Source organism: Canis lupus, chromosome 24, assembly GCF_003254725.2.
Source record: "Canis lupus dingo isolate Sandy chromosome 24, ASM325472v2, whole genome shotgun sequence".
Classification (NCBI taxonomy): Eukaryota; Metazoa; Chordata; class Mammalia; order Carnivora; family Canidae; genus Canis; species Canis lupus.
In genome coordinates this window covers 41,663,699-41,684,594 of record NC_064266.1, presented here as the reverse complement: position 1 = coordinate 41,684,594, position 20,896 = coordinate 41,663,699, and the positions used below count along the sequence as shown (strand labels likewise).

General features: G+C 43.9%; 1 protein-coding gene across 3 annotated transcripts; it reads left to right on the top strand.

Moving 5' to 3' along the window:
* Positions 1-5: 5 nt before the first annotated feature.
* Positions 6-19,696, top strand: AURKA (aurora kinase A). 3 transcript variants are annotated; one of them, XM_049100256.1, is made up of 10 exons: positions 6-208; positions 2,139-2,174; positions 4,333-4,379; positions 6,948-7,227; positions 8,738-8,792; positions 9,875-10,066; positions 11,076-11,214; positions 15,773-15,921; positions 18,748-18,922; positions 19,051-19,696. In XM_049100256.1, the coding sequence occupies exons 3-10, from the start codon at positions 4,338-4,340 to the stop codon at positions 19,234-19,236; spliced, it is 1,218 nt and encodes a 405-aa protein (XP_048956213.1). In that variant the 5' UTR covers positions 6-208; positions 2,139-2,174; positions 4,333-4,337; the 3' UTR covers positions 19,237-19,696. The 3 variants fall into 3 exon arrangements, with proteins under 3 accessions (XP_048956213.1, XP_025326243.1, XP_048956212.1); XM_025470458.3 differs by lacking the exon at positions 2,139-2,174; XM_049100255.1 differs by lacking the exons at positions 6-208; positions 2,139-2,174 and having other exon boundaries at positions 9,878-10,066.
* Positions 19,697-20,896: the final 1,200 nt, after the last annotated feature.

Here is a 20,896-nt window from a genome sequence, read left to right as displayed (position 1 = left end):
CTGCGCGCTGTCACCGCCTTGGACGTGATTACGTGACTCACGGCGTCCGGTGGGCTCTGAACCAATCAAAAGGCAGCACCTCTCGAGCTCCGGCCAATCAGCTTCCAGAGCAGAGGGTTTAACTCTTGTTTAAAATGAAGACTTTGAATCTTAACGGCTGAGCGCTCCGGGGGACTCGGCGGCTTGGGTCGGAGGCTGGAGCCGGCGGGTTGGTAGACGGCGGGGCGGCTCTGGGAGGCGAGCGGGCGAGCGGGCGAGGGCGGCGGGGCCGGGGTGGCCTCTGAGCGGGCGGCGGCGAGGCCTGCCCTGCCCGGGTGCGCGGTCCCCTCCGCGGCCCCCTCCGCGGCCCCCTCCGCCCTCCTCGGGCTTCCTCTCCCACCTGCATCCCCCCCACCCCTCTCCTTAGGCCCCTCGTGCTTTCCCGGCGCCCTCCCGTCTGCCCCCGGGTCCCGGGGCGCCCCGTGGGGTAGCGCCTGGTGTGTGCCGAACGCGGGGTGTTGGGCGGCATCTATTGGGGCTCGGGGTGCATTGACTGATTGATTGATTGGAGTTCAATTTGCCGAGCTGGGGCGCTTCCTAATGGGATTCTCGTGTTCGGGGAGCCCCTGGGTGAGAAGACCTGGGAGGGCTTTTGCTCCCCTAGAGTCTGCGTGCTCGTGGGGGTGGGGCGCCAGGCGCGGAGCGGGGGCCCGAGAACTCTCAAAACAAACGAACAAACACGCCGACCCGCACGACGATAGTGTGGCTTCCGCGGGGGCTGCTTTGGTTACAACAGCCACGAAGGACCCTCCTTGGTGGATGGATAAACGGAAGCTTCCGCAGAGAGGCTCTCTCTCTTTTGGCCTGTGCTTCTCCAACCGCAGACCTCCGGCCGCCTTTATCGGGCATTTTCCGAGGGTCCTTGTTAAAAATGCGGGACCCCCCCCCCCCCACCTCGTGAACCAGAAGCGCTTGGGCACAGGGGCTCAGGCATCTGTAGTTTTTCAGGTTTTCCAGGTGCTTCTCTTGATGGTTTGTGGGGATCCAGTGATCTAGACCAGCGCACACGAGTCGTCTGGGGAAGTTAAAATGCACAATCCGATTTGTTGGGTCTACGGTCAAGCTCGAAAGTCTCCATTTCTTACTTTCTTTTTTTTTTTTTAAATATTTTATTTGTTTATTCATGATAGAGAGACACAGGCAGGGGGAGAAGCAGGCTCCATGCAGAGAGCCTGAGGCAGGACTCGATCCTGGGACCCCGGGGTCACGCCCTGGGCGGAAGGCAGGCACTGAACCGCTGAGCCACCCAGGCATCTCCGAAAGTCTCCATTTCTTTCTTTCTTTTTTTTTTTTTTTAATTTTAAAAATTTATTTATTTATGATAGTCACAGAGAGAGAGAGAGAGAGGCAGAGACACAGGCAGAGGGAGAAGCAGGCTCCATGCACCGGGAGCCTGATGTGGGATTCGATCCCGGGTCTCCAGGATTGCGCCCTGGGCCAAAGGCAGGCGCCAAACTGCTGCACCACCCAGGGATCCCCGAAAGTCTCCATTTCTAACACGTGTCCTCCAGATGTAGATGGAGCTACTGCCCCTGATTTGTAACGGCTCCATCTGCTCCTTAATCCTCCTTGTTCTCTGAATGAAATACTTGTCAGCAACATACTCATTGCTGCCCTCCTCTGAGTCCGTGCAGACACTAAGCAGTTTTGATGGAGAAAAAGTCTAAATGTGCAGAGCTATACAATCTTAGCACATCTCCTGTTCAGAGTAGTAGGACATGTGGTTTGAGCCGCAGGGATCTTGTGAGGGTCATGGGGTCATGGGACTCCTGAATCTCGCTGTGGACTGGAATCACTAGAAAGGCAGTTTTCCTGGGGCTCTCTCCAGAATCTCTGGATCAGAATCATCTTATTTCATTCTGTTTATTATTATTCATCTCTCTGAGAAGGAAAAGTATATTCAATTGGAACAAGTATCTAGCTTCTGTTGAAGACGATTGAATAAATGTTAGGCCTGTGTGATCTCATTGGTCTGCTGCCTGTGATTGTTGGGGAAAGTGAAGAAAGCCTTAGAGCGTGTGTGAAATTAATGTTTGCATAACACAAGCTTATAACTCCTTTCTCCTTCCTGTTTCTCCTAACCTGCTGTTGGACATAAGGACTCCTCTCTCTTTAGCTGTGGTTCTATCTTCAAGGTGAAGTTTTTTGCTTATTTGTGAAGTGGATGTGAAAGCGTGGGGATGGGAGGCACTTTCTGATTGGATTCTAGAATTCGGAGAGCACCTGGGTAGGAAAAATACAGAAAGGTTTCTGCTTTCTTGGAGTTTATGTTCTTCTGATTTACTAGACTGTGCCTGACTCACAGTATGGGCTTAGCAAGTGTTAACTATTTTCATTATTAATATGCTTTCTTAACGGATTAACTCATTCCCCCAAACATTGGTGTAAATACTATGTGCCAGACAAGTTCTGGCAGGGGGCAACAGTAAACAAAATGAGTCTAAGCCCTTGCTCTCATGGAGCTTACTTTCCTTGGAGATACTGATTAGGGAGCTGGGAGGCAGAAGTAAGCGAGTACAAGTAACGTCATGTAAGGTGTTAAGTAAGGGCTATGCAGAAAAATAAAAACGAGATGGTTAGAGAGCCATCTGAGGAGAGACCTGAATGTCATGGGGAGCAAGCCACACTTGTATTTGAGAGAAGTGCCAAATGGGTAGAGAGAACAGGAAGTACAAAGGCCCTGAGGCAGTGCACTGCTTTGAGGAAAGAAAGAAGCCCTGTATGGCTGGTGTGCAGAAGGCAAGAGGAGATCAGTCCAATAGGTGGCCAGAGACTGTAGGTCTGTCTGTGCAAGTTGAATTTGAATTGGAGTTGAGGGACCAGGAGGGGCTTGGCTTGTGAACTAAGGGCCGGCCTAGCTGACTTGTTAATGGGATCACTGGGTGCAGTGTTGCAAATGGACCATCATGGGGTAAGGGTGGAAGCAGAGTGACCATCGGGAGCCTGTGGCAAAGAAATGAGGGGAGAGAGCATTGGTTTAATCAGGTGGTGGTATTAAATGTCTTGAGCAGTGATTTTGAAGGTAGAGCCTACAAAATATGCTGATGGATTAGGTATGGGGTTTGAGGGAGAATCATGTAAAAGATCAGTTAACCCAAGCAACTGGCAAGATGGGTTTGCCAGTAACTGAGATGGGGACATCTGTGAAAACGGGGTTGGGGAGATAGAGTAGGGAGGGAGCAGGAATTTCATTTGAGACATTTTAAACTTGAGATGCCTCTCTGGTTACAGGTGGTGATGTTTCATAGGTGATAGGAGTTCAGGGGAGAAGTCTGGGCTGAAGATGGAAGTTTGGAGGTCCTCAGCTTGTGAGTGCTATTGAGAGCCAGGACACTGGATGAGTTTAATAGGGAATGAGTATAGCAGTAGAAGTGTTTCTAGGCCTGAGCTCAGGCTGCTCCTGAGAGCAGAGGGGAAGAGAAGCCGGGAGGAGAAAAGAGCTGTCTGGATGTGGGGGATAATGAACAGGAGGTAGGTAATAGTCTGGTAGTCAGGACAGGTTAGGGTAGAAGATGTAAATTCAAGTCATCTTAAAGATGTTTAGAGCCCTGGTTCTGGATGGGGGACCCTAGGAAGGGAATGGATGGAAAGTGGGGTCCAAGGACTCATTCATGGGTTACCCTAGACTCTCAGGTTGGCAAAAGTCAGACTGATGGAGCAAAGGAGGTCACAGCAGGACAGCTGGTAAGGTCAGGGACCACCCTCCAAGCCAGCAGAGGCTGGGAGTAGAAAAAAGAGTGACGCTGTCAAATGCTGCTGGGGACACCAGGGAGCCCAGGGTGCTGATTGGACCTTTGAATTTGCTAACATTAGAGGTCAGTCGTGAGCTGACTCCTCCGTAGGGACAAAATCCTGATGGGGGAGGGCGAAGAGCCAGAGAAATGGTGGATGCAGGGAGTGTAATGACTGTTCTGGAGCTTTGCTGTTGAAGAGTGAGAGGAAAGATGCTGTTCTATCTAGAGTATGTTATGGGGAAGAGAGAAGCTGCTTTTTTTTAAAAGGGAGCAGGGCTGGAAGCAGGCTCCTGCACTGTTGGAATTAATCCCCTAGAGAGGGGGTGGTGGAGCAGGTGGTCTCAGGGAGTGAAGTTGGGGGGTGAGGGAGGCCCCACACCTGTCCCTTAGGTTACCCGAGAAAGCAAGGCTCCCTTGCCAGCTTCGTTTGGACAAAGAAAAAGTGTGAAATTCTGTGTTGTTGAGGCTTTTTCATCAGGAGCTATAACCCTGATCTAGCATAGTAGCACTTTGAAGCACAGGGATTTGTATAAATTAAAGGTGGCTCTTTTCTTTTCAGGCATTATGGACAAATCTAAAGAAAACTGCATTGCAGGGCCTGTTAAGGTAAGTTGAATAATCTTAAATTTTTTTTTTTTTTTTTTTAAGATTTTATTCATGAGAAACACAGGCAGAGAGGCAGAGACAAAGGCGGAGGGAGAAGCAGGCTCCATGCAGGGAGCCTGGTGTGGGACTTGATCCTGGAACTCCAGGATCATGCCCTGAGCCAAGGGCAGATGCACAACTGCTGAGTCATCTAGGCGTCCCAATCTGTAATCTTGATCACATTTATAAAACCCAGTGGAGATTGGTTTTTATATCTGGACTTCGTTTTACCTTTACTTTGGATTTTAACTTCAGAACTCTACTACATTCCTGGATGTCTGTCACTTTTTCTCTGCATTCAGTGACATTTTGTTGATTGTCACTGTAACTATTATTTTGTTCTGCTTTGTCTTCTAGCTAGCTGTTTAAGTATCTATATTCCTCCATTGTGTGCGGGATAATGTACACAATGGGTGCCTAATACTTGCTTGTGCTTACTTGCTTGCCAGAAGTTAAATTGCTTTGTAATAGTCTGTTCTGGTCATGATTCAGAGGACTGTCAAGCTGCATTTTAGTGAACATTTCTTGGGAACCCACTTTGAGCCAGGTTGTGTCAGATGCAGGGGTTATAATGATAAAAAAGCACATGGTCTTTGACTTCCAAGAGCTTATTAGCTCTTTGGTGGGTTATGTGAGCTGGTATCACACTTTCATAAAATATGTGTATATGAAATGACCTGAGTAATTCTGCAGAGGGATGTTCAGATTGGGATAGGTTGGAATCTAGAAAGGCTTCATCAAGGAAGTACCTCTGGCTCTTAGAATTTAAATGAGTCTTTATATAAAGATCCTTTAATATAAATATTCCCCAGATTTTTTTTTCCTTCTAGGAAAAGAGCATAAACATACAAATCTTGTTTCTTGTTTTGTATGTATGTGTTGTTTTTAGAAGTTTTCCTTTACTTTTTTTTTTTTTTTTTAAGGTTTTATTTATTTATTCATGAGAGACACAGAGAAAAGCAGAGACACAGGCAGAGGGAGAAGCAGGCTCAGGCTCCTTGCAGGGAACCTGATGTGGGACTTGATCCCAGGACCCCAGGACCCCAGGATCATGACCTGAGCCAAAGGCAGATGCTCAGCCACTAAGCCACCCAGGCGTCCCTAAAAGTTTTCCTTTTCTTTTCTTTTTTTTTTTTTTTGTTTGTTTGTTTGAGAGAGCATGCATGAGTGGGGTGTGTGTGTGGAGGGGCGGCGGCTGTGGCAGAGGGAGAGGGAGAGAATGTTAAGGAGGTTCTAAACTCGGTGCTGAGCCTGACCTTGGGCTCTATCTCACGACCTCCTGAGATCACGACCCCAGCCAAAACCATGAGTCAGATGTCCAACCTACGGAGCCACCCAGGCTCCCCTATTTTTGACTTTTTCAGGAGCCTCCATACTGCTTCACCTGCACTGGTTTGTATTCCCACCAGTAGTGTGCAAGGGTTCCTTTTCCCCCAAGTCTTCATCAACAACTTGTTCCTTGTGTTTTTGGTGTTAGCCATTCTGATAGGTGTGAGAAGTTTTTCAAGTAAATGGATACCTAACTTTTTTTTTTTTTTTTTTACTGGCTAAAAGTCAATAACCAATTAGAAAAAGGCTAACTTGAGTCATTGTATCTGATTCTCAATTCCTATGATAAAGATCATTTTTAAAAGCTGCTCTGTTTAAAACATTTGTCGCTGCCTGTGGATGTCACTAATTTCAGAAGTAACTGACTTTTACTTGGAAATTGGATACCTGTCTCTTGTGAAGCACCCATACCTAGTGAGCTTGTGATGAACTCTGAGGCTTCCCTTCCTAGCATTGTTTCCGTGTTTATGAGGAGATTTCCTCCATTGTAGTTGGAGGAAGTCCTCTACCCCATTTTAGTTTGACTGGTTCAAGGTCTTAGAATTAACTTTTTTCTTAAGCTTGTGATCCTCCACTTATTGGCATGTAAATAATGTATTTTGACCTAACTTTTCGAAGATCCTATTTGTTTCTTCTTTGCCATAGTTCTTTTGGCTCAGAACCATTTTGTAAATACTTGGACAATGAAACATTAATAAATAATAGAAGTATTTTGTGGAAATCTGGCAAATGCAAAAATTCAGTCTTTTAAAACATCTTGACTCAGATAACCACTGTTAAATATTTCGACATATTTGTCTTTTTTTCTAAACATGTATGGTACTGCCAAATAAATTTCAATGGAATTGGGATTTTGTTATAAAATTTTGGTATTGTTGCTTTTTGCCAAGTAGTAATTCCCAAATCATTGAGAATTCTTAGAAAGTGTTTAATGTCTCTCTTTTTAGATGGAAGTTTAGTTAATGAATGTTTTTGGGGGCATGGTTTTTTTGAGGTGGGTGGGAGGTATCATTCAGGTATTCCTTTCAGCTGTATACAAACCATATCCTCTGGGAGTGCTGATGAAAATAGCTTTCCCATTCCATGGATTATCATGGAATATGTATTTTGCTATACTAGGAAAACAGACTTTGTGGAATTCTCAAAACACTCAGCTTTTGTTTACGAAGACATGAAATTTATGTTTCCCTCCCAATCTAGACTGCAATTGCACTTGGTGATGGTCCAAAACGTGTTCTGGTGACTCAGCAAGTTCCTTCACAGAATCCATTATCTGCAAATAGTGGCCAGGCCCAGCGGGTCTTGTGTCCTTCAAATTCTTCCCAGCGAGTTCCTCCACAAACCCAAAAGCTCGTCTCCAGCCATAAACCGGCTCAGAATCTGAAGCAGAAGCAATTGCAGGCAACTGGTGTCCCTCGTCCTGCCTCTAGGTCACTGAATAATACCCAAAAGAGTGAGCAACCCTCGTCATCAGCCCCTGGTAAATCAACTTCTTGAGACTAATACTGGATAGTTATTCCTTCTAGTTGCAAGCAAGCGGATAGACTTGGATTTATTGTTTGGAGCCCTTGCTTCTACATCCTTTTTATTAAGGATGGGGAGAAAGTGTGATTTCAGGTTGAAGTAGCAGTGTCTCCTGTGGGCCAGCCCTGGGCCCAGGATGGAATGCTGATTCCTACCTTCGTGGTATGCTTGTGGGGCATAGTGAAAAGCTCCAGGGTTGGGAGTGTGGAGAGCAGCCGGGGAAGTGGATGGACATGGATAAACTGAGGCTGGCCAGGTGAGGTCATGGTGGGCCCTCTGGCTGTGTCGTGGAGTGGGGCTTTCATCCCCTGTACGTGGGGAAATTTCTGAAAGGTTTTTGAGCAGAGGAGGAGCTGGCCTTTATGAAAGAGGCTTCCTCTGGATGTGTAGAATGAAGTGGTGAGTAGTAATGCTGCATCCTGGGGTAGTAGGCAGGAGGAAGGCTGTTGGGGGTAGGTCAAAGATGGCCACGTCCTGAACTGGGTGGAGCAGGGTACATATTAATAGTTACTTACAGTTTGCCATGCTCACGCTCAGGAGACCAGCTTCCTTCATCCACGTTGCTTCATTCCATCCTCAGGACCACAGTGAAGGTAGTCTGTCATTAACTCTGTTTACAGAGGAGGAAGTGGAGACTCAGAAGCATTAACTTCCCCTCAGATAGGCCAGGATGGACAAGTGCAGACAAATTCAAGTGCTCACTGAAGATGAAGACTGGATAGAACTGGGCAGTAAACTGGACTTAGGGATGGTGGTCCTATTAATGGCATTAATGGAAGTAGTGAAACATAGAGGGAGAAAACCAGTTAGGGCCCACATTCAGGTATCTGAGCAGAGTGTACCCTGCTGCTGCTGGAATTTGAAGTGGAAATGTCCTATATAGCCTCTGGCTAATGAACACCCTGTTGCGCAGTTGGTTTATTGTACATTTTACTGACTCGGTGGCTTCTATTTTTATATTTCCCCTTGGCGACTAATCTAGTGGAAGGAAGGTAGTTGGTCTATGTTTTGTTGCACATTGTTGGTAATTTGCACATAGCAGATAGCAGATGGACATGGGCTCGCTCACCTAGTGGGGGGAAAGATGATGAGTGGGAGCTTATGGATGGAGAGATTGGAAATTCTGCCTTAGAAGCTCTTCATTTGGAAACAGAAGCTTCAGGGAGAATCTCACAGTCTTGAGTCTTTAAATTATCAGATGGCCTAGCTGTATATGTATCTGCTTGTCTTTACTCTGGAAATCTATAAAGACTTCACCTGGTTGGAGTCGGGTTAGGGTATGGTGTTCTTTTTTCTACAAAGAAAACTAAAAATAGCCCAGATCTACCATTCTGGAGACACCATTAATATTTTAGTGGCCCTTCTTTGATTCATTTCTGTTCATAGGTTTTTAACTTATTCTGTATAGTTATTCTGAAATAATTACAGCTGTTCTAAAAACAGATTTTTTAACTTCTTCTGTATAGGAAATAATTCTGAAAAGGAACTGGCAACAAAACAGAAAAATGAAGAATCAAAAAAGTAAGCTTTATCTTACTTACAAAGTCCTGTGTTATCATTCTATTAGAATACACCACTGCAAGTTTAATTATGGGAACTTATTAAAAAAGAGGTTTTTATATTTTCACTTAGAAAATGTACATGTTTACAAATTCTAACCTTTAAAAAAAAGTATTTTAACGATGTTTACTAGGGACTCCAGCTTTTCCGACTGCTTTCCAAATTTTGAAAAACTTGTATGAATCTGTTACAGAAATGTGTAAAATAAGCTCTTCTCTACCCTCAGATGTAACCACTACATACAGCTTGGGTATGTTTCTCTACCTAGTTCAAATCTTATACAGAAGTGCAAGTTTGTTATCAAAAGGCAGTCCTGTTGTAAAACTAGACACATGTATATATGACTATGGATATTTTAACAGTATCAATTATTCTTTATGATATATTCCCCAGATATTTTCTAAAAGTCTGCTCTTAATTTCTGAACTGCTTAGACTCTAGAATGTAGAATGTAATGTCTAGAATGTAGCAGGAGGAGCCAGGAATGAACCCACATGCTGTTTTGCTTTAGCTGTCTTTCATAGTAGGTTTCTGAGAATCTAAATCCAGTGGTTCTCGCCCCCCACCTGCCCTGTAGGATCTACCCCCCTTGCTTTATCAGAGTGATTCTCCACTCCAGAGAGTTAGCATGTCTGGGATGGAGGAAGAGGCTGTGGCTCGTTTGCAAGAGGCCCACAGAAGTTCTTAAGACTTCTCCCTCGAATTACTTCCCTAACCTTTCCTGTGGTCTTCAGTGGTGGTTGTGATAGGTCTGTAATTCAGAGTGCAGTACTGCCTTTGGACACTTAGCATTAGTGCTTCAGCTCTAAAAGTCCAGATTGTTCCTGGTCACTGACTCATACAGTTATTGGCAGGTGGAGGAGTGGAGGGTTTAATGTCTTTGGAGACACATATAGTAGTTATTGGCTTGGTTCTTGCCAAGGTACGTATTGAATATAACTTCAAATATAAAATTATTTATAGACATATCTACAACTTAATAATAAATTGTTAGAAAAAATTTGCTTTTTTCACATTTTAAAATGTTCAAATTTTTTTCCTAGAAGGCAATGGGCTTTGGAAGATTTTGAAATTGGTCGCCCACTGGGTAAAGGAAAGTTTGGTAATGTTTACTTGGCAAGGGAAAAACAAAGCAAGTTTATCCTGGCTATTAAAGTATTATTTAAAGCTCAACTGGAGAAAGCAGGAGTTGAACATCAGCTGAGAAGAGAAGTAGAAATACAGTCCCACCTTAGGTAAGTTTCTAGATTGACGTTCAAAAGAATGTGGTGCAGAACTTAGTTACTAAGAGTTAAACGATGCAAGGCCTGCTCTGTAGTATTGTGAAGAATGATTTAATTCACCATTTTTAAAAAGATTTATCTAGATGAGTGCTGTGGTCCTGAAAAGTCCCTTGGAGGTTTATGCTTTGTTAATGAAATATGTACATGAGCCCGTTTGTGTGTGTGTGCACGTGTGTGTGCCTGTGCATCTGTGCATGCATGTGCGCACATAATTAAGGGGAATGATACTTCTGAGTTCTAAGCAGAGGTTGCAGACTGGCAGCCTCTGCAGGTTGACTTTAGCCAGTGGGTCTTTTTCTTCTCTTCCTTCCCTTCCTTCCCATCCTTCCCATCCTTCCCATCCTTCCCTCCTCCCTCCCTCCCTCCCTCCCTCCCTTCCTTCCTTCCTTCCTTCCTTCCTCTCTCTCTCTCTCTCTCTTTCTTTCGTGTTTTTTTCAGGTTTGAATCAGTCATAAATACTTACAGACCTGTCTGCATCAGGTTTAGATCCTTCCCTGGCAACAGCTGGTGGGGGCTGAAGGGCTGCTGTGCTGGCTGTGTTCTCAGCTGCATGAAGTTCTTGGCGGCCCACCTTTCCCACTGTTGCTGAACCCTGCTTTAAAGTTGTGTCTCCTAGTGTTTGGGGATCATACTGCTATGGGAATGTCATGCTTCTCTTTCTCTAATGTGCAGAGAACTAACATTTAGCTGAATTTTTACCCCTAAGAATAAAGATGGTCTAAGGGAAGGAAATAGTCTTAACCAAACCTGAAGTTCATTAATACTCTGCACTAACGTGCAGCTGTATTTAAGTTTTCCTAGTAGGTCTGGAGTTTCAGATGCTCAAATTGGGTGGGTGGATGTGGTGGGGAGGTCTGTGACCAGAACCAGTTTTCACTAGTTTTACATGAGGGGTTTCATCAGTAGTACATATTGTATCTTCTCCAAAACCAAGTATTAGAATATTGATCCTTTGTTGCAGGCATCCAAATATTCTTAGGCTGTATGGTTATTTCCATGATGCCACCAGAGTTTACCTAATTCTAGAATATGCACCTCTTGGAGCTGTCTACAGAGAACTTCAGAAACTGTCAAAGTTTGATGAGCAGAGAACTGCTACTGTAAGTTTTCATTTATTGTCCTGGCTAATTTTGTTTCCTCTATTCCTGTCCTATGTAGCAGTGTACCTTTCATCATAGTCTAGTGGGTTTTGTCTTAAGAAAGACAGCTTAATGGGATCAGGTATTTGAATGAAAGACTCAGAATACCCTACTGCTAGCATACCTCCAGGTAAACTAAGGTACCAGGCGGGTTTGTTTCCACAGCTGTTTTCTGTGGAAATGTATATATATGAATAGTTGCCTTCTTTATTCTAAAATAAACTTTTGTTTTGTTTTGTTTTGGATTTAGAGAATCTGAAGATAGTGCAGATGTTTTTTCTCCTGTTCTTTGTCCATTAGTGTGGTCCCTCCTATAAACCTGGCTTGTCACTGGTGGTGTTGGCCTAGGTCACCTGGCTGAGGTCACTCCTGTTAGGTTTCTCCACTGGGACGTTACCCTTTCTTTCTTTCCATACTGCCCTCTTCTCAAGTGTATTGCTCTGTACTGCTGCCCATCCTGAAGGAGGAGTGGGGGCTATGTCCCACCTCTGCCTCTGTCTGCATCATCATTTAGAATTCTTCTGCATCAGAGATTTGTCTGTTCTCCCTTATTTACTCAGTCATTTATTACTGTGGACTCATGGATAGTTTGCTTTGAGTTATAATCTAATACTACTTTATTTTCCTGCTCAAATTGTTCCAGCTTTGGTCCTTGGGATCCCTTTCACATGGTCCTTGTTTTAGTTTTTTTTTTTTAGATTTATTAGACGTACAGGCAGGGGGAGGGCCTGAGGGAGAGGGAGAAGCAGGCTTCCCACTGAGCAGGAAGCCCGGTGCCATGTGGGGCTCCATCCTAGGACCCTGAGATCATGACCTGAGCTGAATGCAGACACTTAAATGAGCCACCCAGGCACACTTTTAGTTTTTTTGACCTATCTCATCACTGGGGGGGGGTGTGGTGTGTACTGCAGCATGTCCTTGGATCTGGCCCTACAAGCTGCTAAACCTTTGATTTGCATATATCCCATCCCAGTTTTAGAACCTGCCATGTCTCCAAGGAGCCCTGGTATCTTTAATTGGAATACTAGAGACCAAGATTTGGGTGTTCTATATGCTCATTGCTTATCTGTAGCCTCCCATTCCAATCTTGAAAAACCTGGATTCTGCATCTACCAACCATTTAATTATTCAGTTCCAGTGTACATGTGTAGGGGTATTAGAATGATTAGCAGTTCCCCCCGTGGGGGAACAACTATGCATTTAAGGGTCATCTGTATCATTTCAGGGCGTGAGCATGGCAGCTCGTTTTTTATAACTGAATAATATTCTGCAGCGTAGATATAGTTCAGTTTATCCCTTCATCTATTGAATACATCTTGCTTGTTTCCGGTTATTGGTGATTATGAATAAAGCTGCTTTAAACATGCATGCGTGTTTTTGTGGGACATAAGTTTTCAACAGCTTTGAAAACTAGCTTGTGTGGTGTAGTAGCTTTGTAAGAAACTGTACACTGTCTTTCCAAAGTAGATGTGTCATCTTTGTGTTTCTCATCACCAGCAATTGGTATTGTCAATTTTTTGGATTTTAGTCTTTCTCATAGGTGTATATGGCACCTCATTCCGTTTTTTGTTTTTTGTTTTTTAATTTTATTTATTCATGAGAGGCACTGAGAGAGACAGAGACATAGACAGAGGGAGAAGCAGGCTCCCTGAGGGGAGTCCGATGTGGGACTCAATCCTAGGACCGCAGGATCATGACCTGAGCCAAAGGCCAAAGGCAGATGCTCAGCCACTGAACCAACCAGGTGCCCCGCCCGGCACCTCATTGTTTTATTTTTATTTTTTTATTTTATTTTATTTAAATTTTTATTTATTTATGATAGTCACACACACAGAGAGAGAGAGAGACAGAGACACAGGCAGAGGGAGAAGCAGGCTCCATGCACCGGGAGCCTGATGTGGGATTCGATCCCGGGTCTCCAGGATCGCGCCCTGGGCCAAAGGCAGGCGCTAAACTGCTGCGCCACCCAGGGTTCCCTCATTGTTTTAATTTGCAGTTCTCTACTGACAATGTGATGAGCATCTTTTCATGTGCTTATTTGCCATGTGTATATCATCTTTGTGGTGTCTGTTCAGCTTTTTGCCCATTTTCAATTGGGATTTGGGTCATCTCTAGTTTTAAAGAGTTCTTGTATATTTTGGATACAAGTCTTTTATCGCATGTGTTTTATAAAGGTTTGCTCCCTGCCTGTGCCTTATCTTTTCATTCTATTTCCTGTATCTAAAAGTCCAACATAATCAGGTTTTTGTGTTTTCCCCCCCTCCTATGGATAGTGCTTCTTTATCTGAATGAAATTATTTGTTTGAAGAAGAGTCTTTGGGCAGTTTTGTTGTTGTTGTTGAATGGGCAGATGATTGGTTGCTTTCTTTCTTTATTTTTTAAATACTTTATTTAATTATGAGAGGCAGGGATCCCTGGGTGGCGCAGCGGTTTGGCGCCTGCCTTTGGCCCGGGGCGCAATCCTGGAGACCCGGGATCAAATCCCATGTCAGGCTCCCAGCATGAAGCCTGCTTCTCCCTCTGCCTGTGTCTCTGCCTCTCTGTCTCTCTCTGTGTGACTATCATGAATAAATAAATAAAATCTTTAAAAAAAAAAATTATGAGAGGCAGAGACACAGGCAGAGGGAGAAGCAGGCTCCATGCAGGGAGGGGGACATGGGACGCAATCTCGGTCTCCAGGATCAGGCCCTGGGCTAACGGCGGTGCTAAACCGCTGAGCCACCTGGGCTGCCCGGTTACTTTGCTTTGTTTCTGGGTAGTATGTGCACTCGTTTGCTTTTTGGCATTGATTTAAATGGCATTACTTTCAGGTGGTTCTGCTTTTGAAATCACAGCACTATTGGTGAATGACCCTTTGGTCTCATCTCAGCAATAAGACATTTTAAACTTAAATGTTTGATTTTTGTATAAGTAGAAATAGATTCATTTGACTTTTTAAATATTAGCTAACCTAATTAGTTGCTTTATTTAATTGGCAATTAATACTTGTACTACTACTACGTTTTCTTTAGATGGAATTTATATTGATGTATGCACATAGTTATTGGAAAGAAAAGCTTGATTCTTTCTAGATTCCCTAGTAGTTAGAATGAATATATACACACTCCTGTTTCCTTTTTCTGATTAATTCAAATAAAACTAACTGTAGAGAAATATTAGGGACCTTTACACATCTCCACAATCTGATACAGGAGGTGTGAAGGAAGTAGGTGCTAAGAGCTCTAACTACTAGCTTCTTGATCTAAGCAGAGAAAGCCCCTCTACTGTATGATTTTGATGTGTCATCAACTCAGTTTGGTGTAAAGGAGCTTTCTTTGCCTTTACTTTCAGTTTATTATTGTCTAAATTTTGGTCTTTCTGGCTTTTGGCTGAAAAAAAAAAATGAATGTTCTTTCTGATAGCCACATTTGGTTTCTACAACCATTTGGTTAGTAGGCCTTTTTAGTCTAAAATAATTTTCAGTCCAGTGTTTGCTTTGGGGGACACCTTAAACTTTAGCCAGAGCTGAATATATTTTTTCGATACACTAATAACAATCTTTATTTTTATTTAAAATTTCAATTAGACTTCTAATTTAAGAAACTTGGTGATTTATCAAGATGTTGAGTCCTTATAATGTCCAAAATATTCAAAGAAGTATTGAAAAACAAGGAGTCTCCTCAGTTTTCTCAGGAATTTATATGAACTAAAGCAATTCTTATCTATATGCTGAAGCAGATTCTGGACCTGCTAGATCTCTCTTTGGTTGAAATGAAAACAAAACTAACAAAAGGACTGACTTGCTGTATCCTTTTTAAGCTAATGAATTAGTGTACCTAAATTTAACACAGTATTTCACATGCAAATATACCGGTTTTTAGGGTTTTTGTTTGTTCAGGATTATTTTGTTCCTTTAAATTTTCAGCTTCAAATCCTTTTGTTGTAAACTGATTTTTTTTTTTTAAGATTTTATTTGAGAGTGAGCTAGAGAGAATGAGCTGGGGGTGGGGTGGTGGCGGGAGCAGAGAAAGAAGGAGAAGCTGACTCCCTGCTGAGCCGGGAGCTGGGCCCTGGGCTCCATCCCAGGACCCTGGGATCCTGACCTGAGCCAAAGGGACATAAGGCACCCCTCATCCTGGTTTTAAAAATGGGAATTGATGGTACTTAAGTTTTTAAAAATTGTTTACAAGTCTGACTCCCTAATTTGTGCCAGTTTCTCAATATTACATAATTCCTTGCTACTAGGCCAGAAATTGCCATGTGGTGATGAGTTCTAGCTAATCGGTTTTTCCCTCTTCCTTCAATATCCTATTTGCTGTATTAGCAAATAAATAATTTAGTATGAGATAACTTGTATTTTATGCTAAACACTAATTTGCTTAAAAAAATTGTAGGAGTCATCAATCGTTTCTAGCTTTTGCCTTAAAATCTACAAAACATGTTAAAATCTATGTCGGGTTTCCTTTCACAAGAGATGTCTAAAATTGTTTTATGTAAAATGTAAGATACAGACTTTTCACACTTCTGATTTTTTTAATAGTATATCACAGAGTTGGCAGATGCCCTGTCTTACTGTCACTCAAAGAGAGTCATTCACAGAGACATTAAGCCAGAGAACCTACTCCTTGGATCAGCTGGAGAGCTTAAGATTGCAGATTTTGGGTGGTCAGTACATGCTCCATCCTCCAGGTATGTGACTTTAGAAGTGGAACTTACTTAGTTTGGCAAAAGCCTTGAGGGATTTCAGGAACTAAATAGAAAAGTACTTAAGCACAGATGTATGGAATCCAGGCAGGTAAGTGATGCACATACTTTGGAATAACTTGGACCTGATAGAAATGTTGAGAACTTTTTATTTTGCAACTGCTTGGGGCTATTTATTGTGTCCTTGGCTTGGGTTAAAGATACTTAATGCCCCTAGAGACTAATGAAGGGGACACATGTGACAAGTATATGACAAAGGAAGTGTAGGATGTGTGAAGGGGGTAATGCCTGAAGCAGTGGGGAGGTGGAGACTCAGCTGCTTCCTGGACAGGAGACCAGTTTCTGAGGGCAGCGTGCGCGCGCGTGCACACACACACACACACACACACACACACACACCTAGAGCCCAGAGCACAGTTCTCTGGGGAATTTAAAAACCCAAACTGTTTTGGCTAGAACTTTCAGGGTGCAAGTGAAGACTCTCTGGGGTCTGCCTTTGTCAACAGCATAGTCCTTTCTTGTCTCCTCTTGAAGGTAACACAGAGAGAAATCTAATGAAACAATTTAAATCTTTTTTTTTTTTTTTTTTTTTTTAATTTATGATAGTCACACACACAGAGAGAAAGAGAGAGAGAGAGAGAGAGGCAGAGACACAAGCAGGCTCCATGCACCGGGAGCCCGACGTGGGATTCGATCCCGGGTCTCCAGGATCGCGCCCTGGGCCAAAGGCAGGCGCCAAACCGCTGCGCCACCCAGGGATCCCTAAATCTTAATTTTGCAAACAAGAGCTAACATACTGTTTTAAGGTTTAAGCTTTTTAAGCCTCATGGGAGGTAGAGCATTAAAAACATACACCTACTTGTAAGTTTGTCAACTTTGGGGTAGGACTTAAGAAATTACAGCTGTAATACTTAAGACAGTTAAAAAAATTTTTATAGCCTAAGATAAGTGACATGGTGGGGGCAGGTAGCTTTATTTTTGCTAGATCACTACTGATTGCAGCAATGCATTGACTCTCCTGTTGGAGTGCCCCCTCAACCTTGTGTGTTTTTTTTTTTTTTTTTAATGGATAGTTGGTTGTCTGTCACTAGTGGAAGCTGTTGACTTCTGGTGAAACAAACAGTGATGAAGAATTGTAGGCTTTTGTGCAATTGCAGGGCTAACCTGGACCTTAACCTGTCCAGTGGGTCATGTGATAGGAAAGGTAAATGTCCTTTCCAGAAAGGATAAGCTGTGCACATGTTGATGCTCCCTTGCCACAGTTCCTCAGTGTGAGTAACCATAGGAGCTCCCAGGTGTGGTGGTTGAGAACCTGCTGACTCGGTCCATTTCCAGGACCTCAGTAGTGATTCGATGTTAGGGAGGCAGCTCCTTCATCCCAGGCCGCAGGGCTCCTTTGAGTTGAGTGCATTTTGGGATGCTCTCTGGGTGCCAGCATGGTGAGCGTAGCCTCAGCCTACCCCGCAGAAGAACCAATGGCAAAGAATAACTGATATAAAGCCCTGGAAACCTACGTGGTGTTTGTTCCTACTTCCATGTTTGTCATCCTCAGCTTGTTTTCAGCCTGTGTTGTTGAAAATTCCAGACATGCAGAAATGCTGAATTGATGGTTGGCTACTCACCTATCTAGTGCCTGCATTCCGTGGGTGGTAACAATTTGCCATAAGTATGGTCAAACACTGGCCATATTTGGCTGTGTTTTTTTTTTTTTTATGAACCCTCAAAAATAAATTGTAGTCATCATGTTTCATTCTCTGAGCACCTGAGTATTTATCTCCTGAAAATAAGGACATTGTCCTTATAAACCACAACCATTATTGCTCAGAAAATGAACAGCCTTGTTTGTGTCATTTTGGTTCATGTACCAGTTTCCCCAGTTGTCCACAGAACTTTAGAGCTGTTCTTTTAAGTTAGAGTCCAACCAAGGTCCATCCCTGTATTGTATTTGATTGTATTCTTTTGGTCTAAATTAAGACGAGTTGTCCCACAATTTAAAATGGATTTTTCTGATTGTGGTGTCACTTGGTCCATCATCCTCTGTAATTGCTACTTCTTAATCGAAGTAGGTCCAGGGGCCTAAATAGTATTTTTGGCAAGAATACATCATAGGTCACCCCCAAATTTAAGTATGTCTTTTGTACCCGTGATGTATCAGAGGTAGCATGTATCTGTAATGCCGAAGCTTTCACAGTAGGACAGGTTTTAGTTGTTACTAGTGTCACCTGGCTGTTAAGCTTCTTAGCCTATCTGTGTAATATAAAAACAAATAAGGAACTCCAGGTTGTATTTACAAAGAGCTTTCATGGCTGCTTTGATATAGTAGTGATTCTTTAAAATTTCATCTATTTTAGATCATTTAAGGAGGTTCTGGAGTTGAACAGATTTGAAGTGTGGCTTGATGGCTAGTTGTGTGGTGTTGCACATCTCTCTCAAGCTGTTTCCTAAAACTGGGGATTTATTATTTTTTTTTAAATTCATTTATTTTAGTGTGTGCATGTGCGAGTGTGGGGAAGGCACAAAGGGAGAGGGGGAGAATCTCAAGCAAGACTCCCCACTGAGTGCAGAGCCTGATGCGGGGCTCAATCTCACAACCCTGAGGTCATGACCTGACCTGAGCCAAAATCAAGAGTTGGACACTCAACCGACTGAGCCACTCAGGCACTCCTAAAACCAGGGATTTTAATCTTACCTGCTTCATAGCACAGGATCTGGCCTAAGCACTCAATGTTAACGTAATTGTTAGTGACATTTAGCAGCTCTTGTGATAACACAAAGAGAATTACATCAACCTGAGCCTGTTTCCGCTTTTAGGAGAACCACCCTGTGTGGCACCCTGGATTACTTGCCCCCAGAGATGATTGAAGGCCGAATGCATGATGAGAAGGTGGATCTCTGGAGCCTTGGGGTTCTTTGCTATGAATTTCTAGTTGGGAAGCCTCCTTTTGAGGCAAGCACATACCAAGAGACCTACAAAAGAATATCACGGGTAAGACCTAATGAGAAATGATCCGTTGCTTCTTGTAGAATGCTTATCAGCCTTAACATTGGCTGTGAGCTGAATATTCATACTGTTTCTCTAAGCTGCATTTTGTGACTGAACTTCCTATACTCCAGGTTGAATTCACATTCCCTGACTTCGTGCCGGAGGGAGCCAGGGATCTCATTTCAAGACTGTTGAAACATAATCCCAGCCAAAGGCCAACTCTCAAGGATGTACTTGAACACCCATGGATCATGGCTAACTCATCAAAACCATCAAGTAGCCAAAAAAGCAAAGACTCAACTAGCAAACAGTCTTAAGGATTGTGCAGGAGGAGAAATCTGAGAGGCAGAGCTGCTGCTGATACTGCTGACGGCCTGCCCGTGACGGAGGACGCTGCAGACAAAGGCCTACTGTGCCAGGTGGCGCCTCGGCCTCCCCACTTGAGTCTACTTAAGTGAACAGTACGCTCTGGAGTGAAAGTAGCCACAGGAATTGTGGCAGTGTCACTAGTTTCACAATTTGGAGGTGAGGTTCACCTGGACCTCCCTACAGCCTGTTTCGAGTCAGGCTTCCTTGTGGAGGACCCACTCCAGGTCCTACTGCAGGGAGAGTGGCCACCTCGCCATGACTCCATCAGTGAAAGAGGCGTGCAATAACCTTCCAAGTACCTACGTGTGTGTGTAACTTATTGGGTGGCCAAATCTGGTAAAGCTGTCAGGATGAACATGTGATTCTTTCTTTTAAATGTTAAAATAAAGATTTTTATAAAGACTTCTATCTTTACTTCCACGGCGTATCCCTTTAGGACTGCATTCGGTATCCTGGTGAGCTAATCCTCCTGGTCCCCTCTGAGACTGCTCAAGGTAGGAACATGTGCTCTACCTCCTTGGGGTTGGCTAGACACCAGTCTCAGCTGTTTCTAAATGTTACAGGGCTTACTATTTCATGGTTTTGAGGTTTTAGTTTTTGTAAAGCACATTAAGTCATATACATATATAAAATGATTATACTTAAAAGTTCTCATGTGTATGATCTTGAAATTATAATGTATTTTCCAGTTCAGTCTACCCTTTGAGAAATGCTGGGCTAAGTGTGGGCCCACTGGGAGGGTGGGAAGGCCCCTGCATGGTACTGTCAGGGCTGCAGTTCTGGAGCTGGCCTGGGCTGTGAACATACCCACCCTGTGATGTCTGGGGACACGACTTAGTAGGGTAGCCACTGACTGGGGGCAAGGGTAATGGGAGGGGTGGGTGGGGGGAAGGGGGGGCAAGTCAGGGAGCTGGGAAATTGTGATGGGTAATTAAGTGGGAATGGCATCTGAACTAGGGTGGAAGGAGAGGGAGGATGGAAAGGTTGGAGGCAGGAATGGCGAGAGGTCCCTATAGCCCAGGGAGGGAGCAGCAGAAAACATGGCACCACAGGTGGCAAGCACACGGCCCTGTGACTGGGTGGTGGAAGGGGTAGCCAGTGCCCTCTCTTTATCCTGCAGACTGCCCTGTGCCCAGTCAGCGTTAGTTCTGAGGTAGGCATTGGACATTCAGTGCAGTACAGGACAGCAGCCCAGCTCATAGGGCTGGAATCCTTGGTTGGTCCTCATCCTGAGGAGATACCTGATGAGTCAGCAGTAGTTGACAGAAGTGGGTGCACCTGGCATGGCATGGGACCTTTGGGGGGTTCATTATAGCTGCAGGTGGTCAGGATAAAGGGTTGAAAGAGTTGTTCATCTATGTCCATACCTTCCCACCTCTGGGCTCTGATTGTTTTCAAGAAGGTGCAAAGAGCTCTACACGTGGGGTGAACTAGATCTTTGAAAAATAATTTTCTAAGTGTGGCCCTTAATTCTCTAAAGGAATGTCTGCGTAAGTGGAATCTCTCCCAGCCGTGGGGAGATTTGGGTACAGCCTGTGTTCAAGCCTGCTGCCCCATTCAGTACAGCTGTTGGTGGCTTCCTTTGATCCCCTTCTTATCTGGATCCCA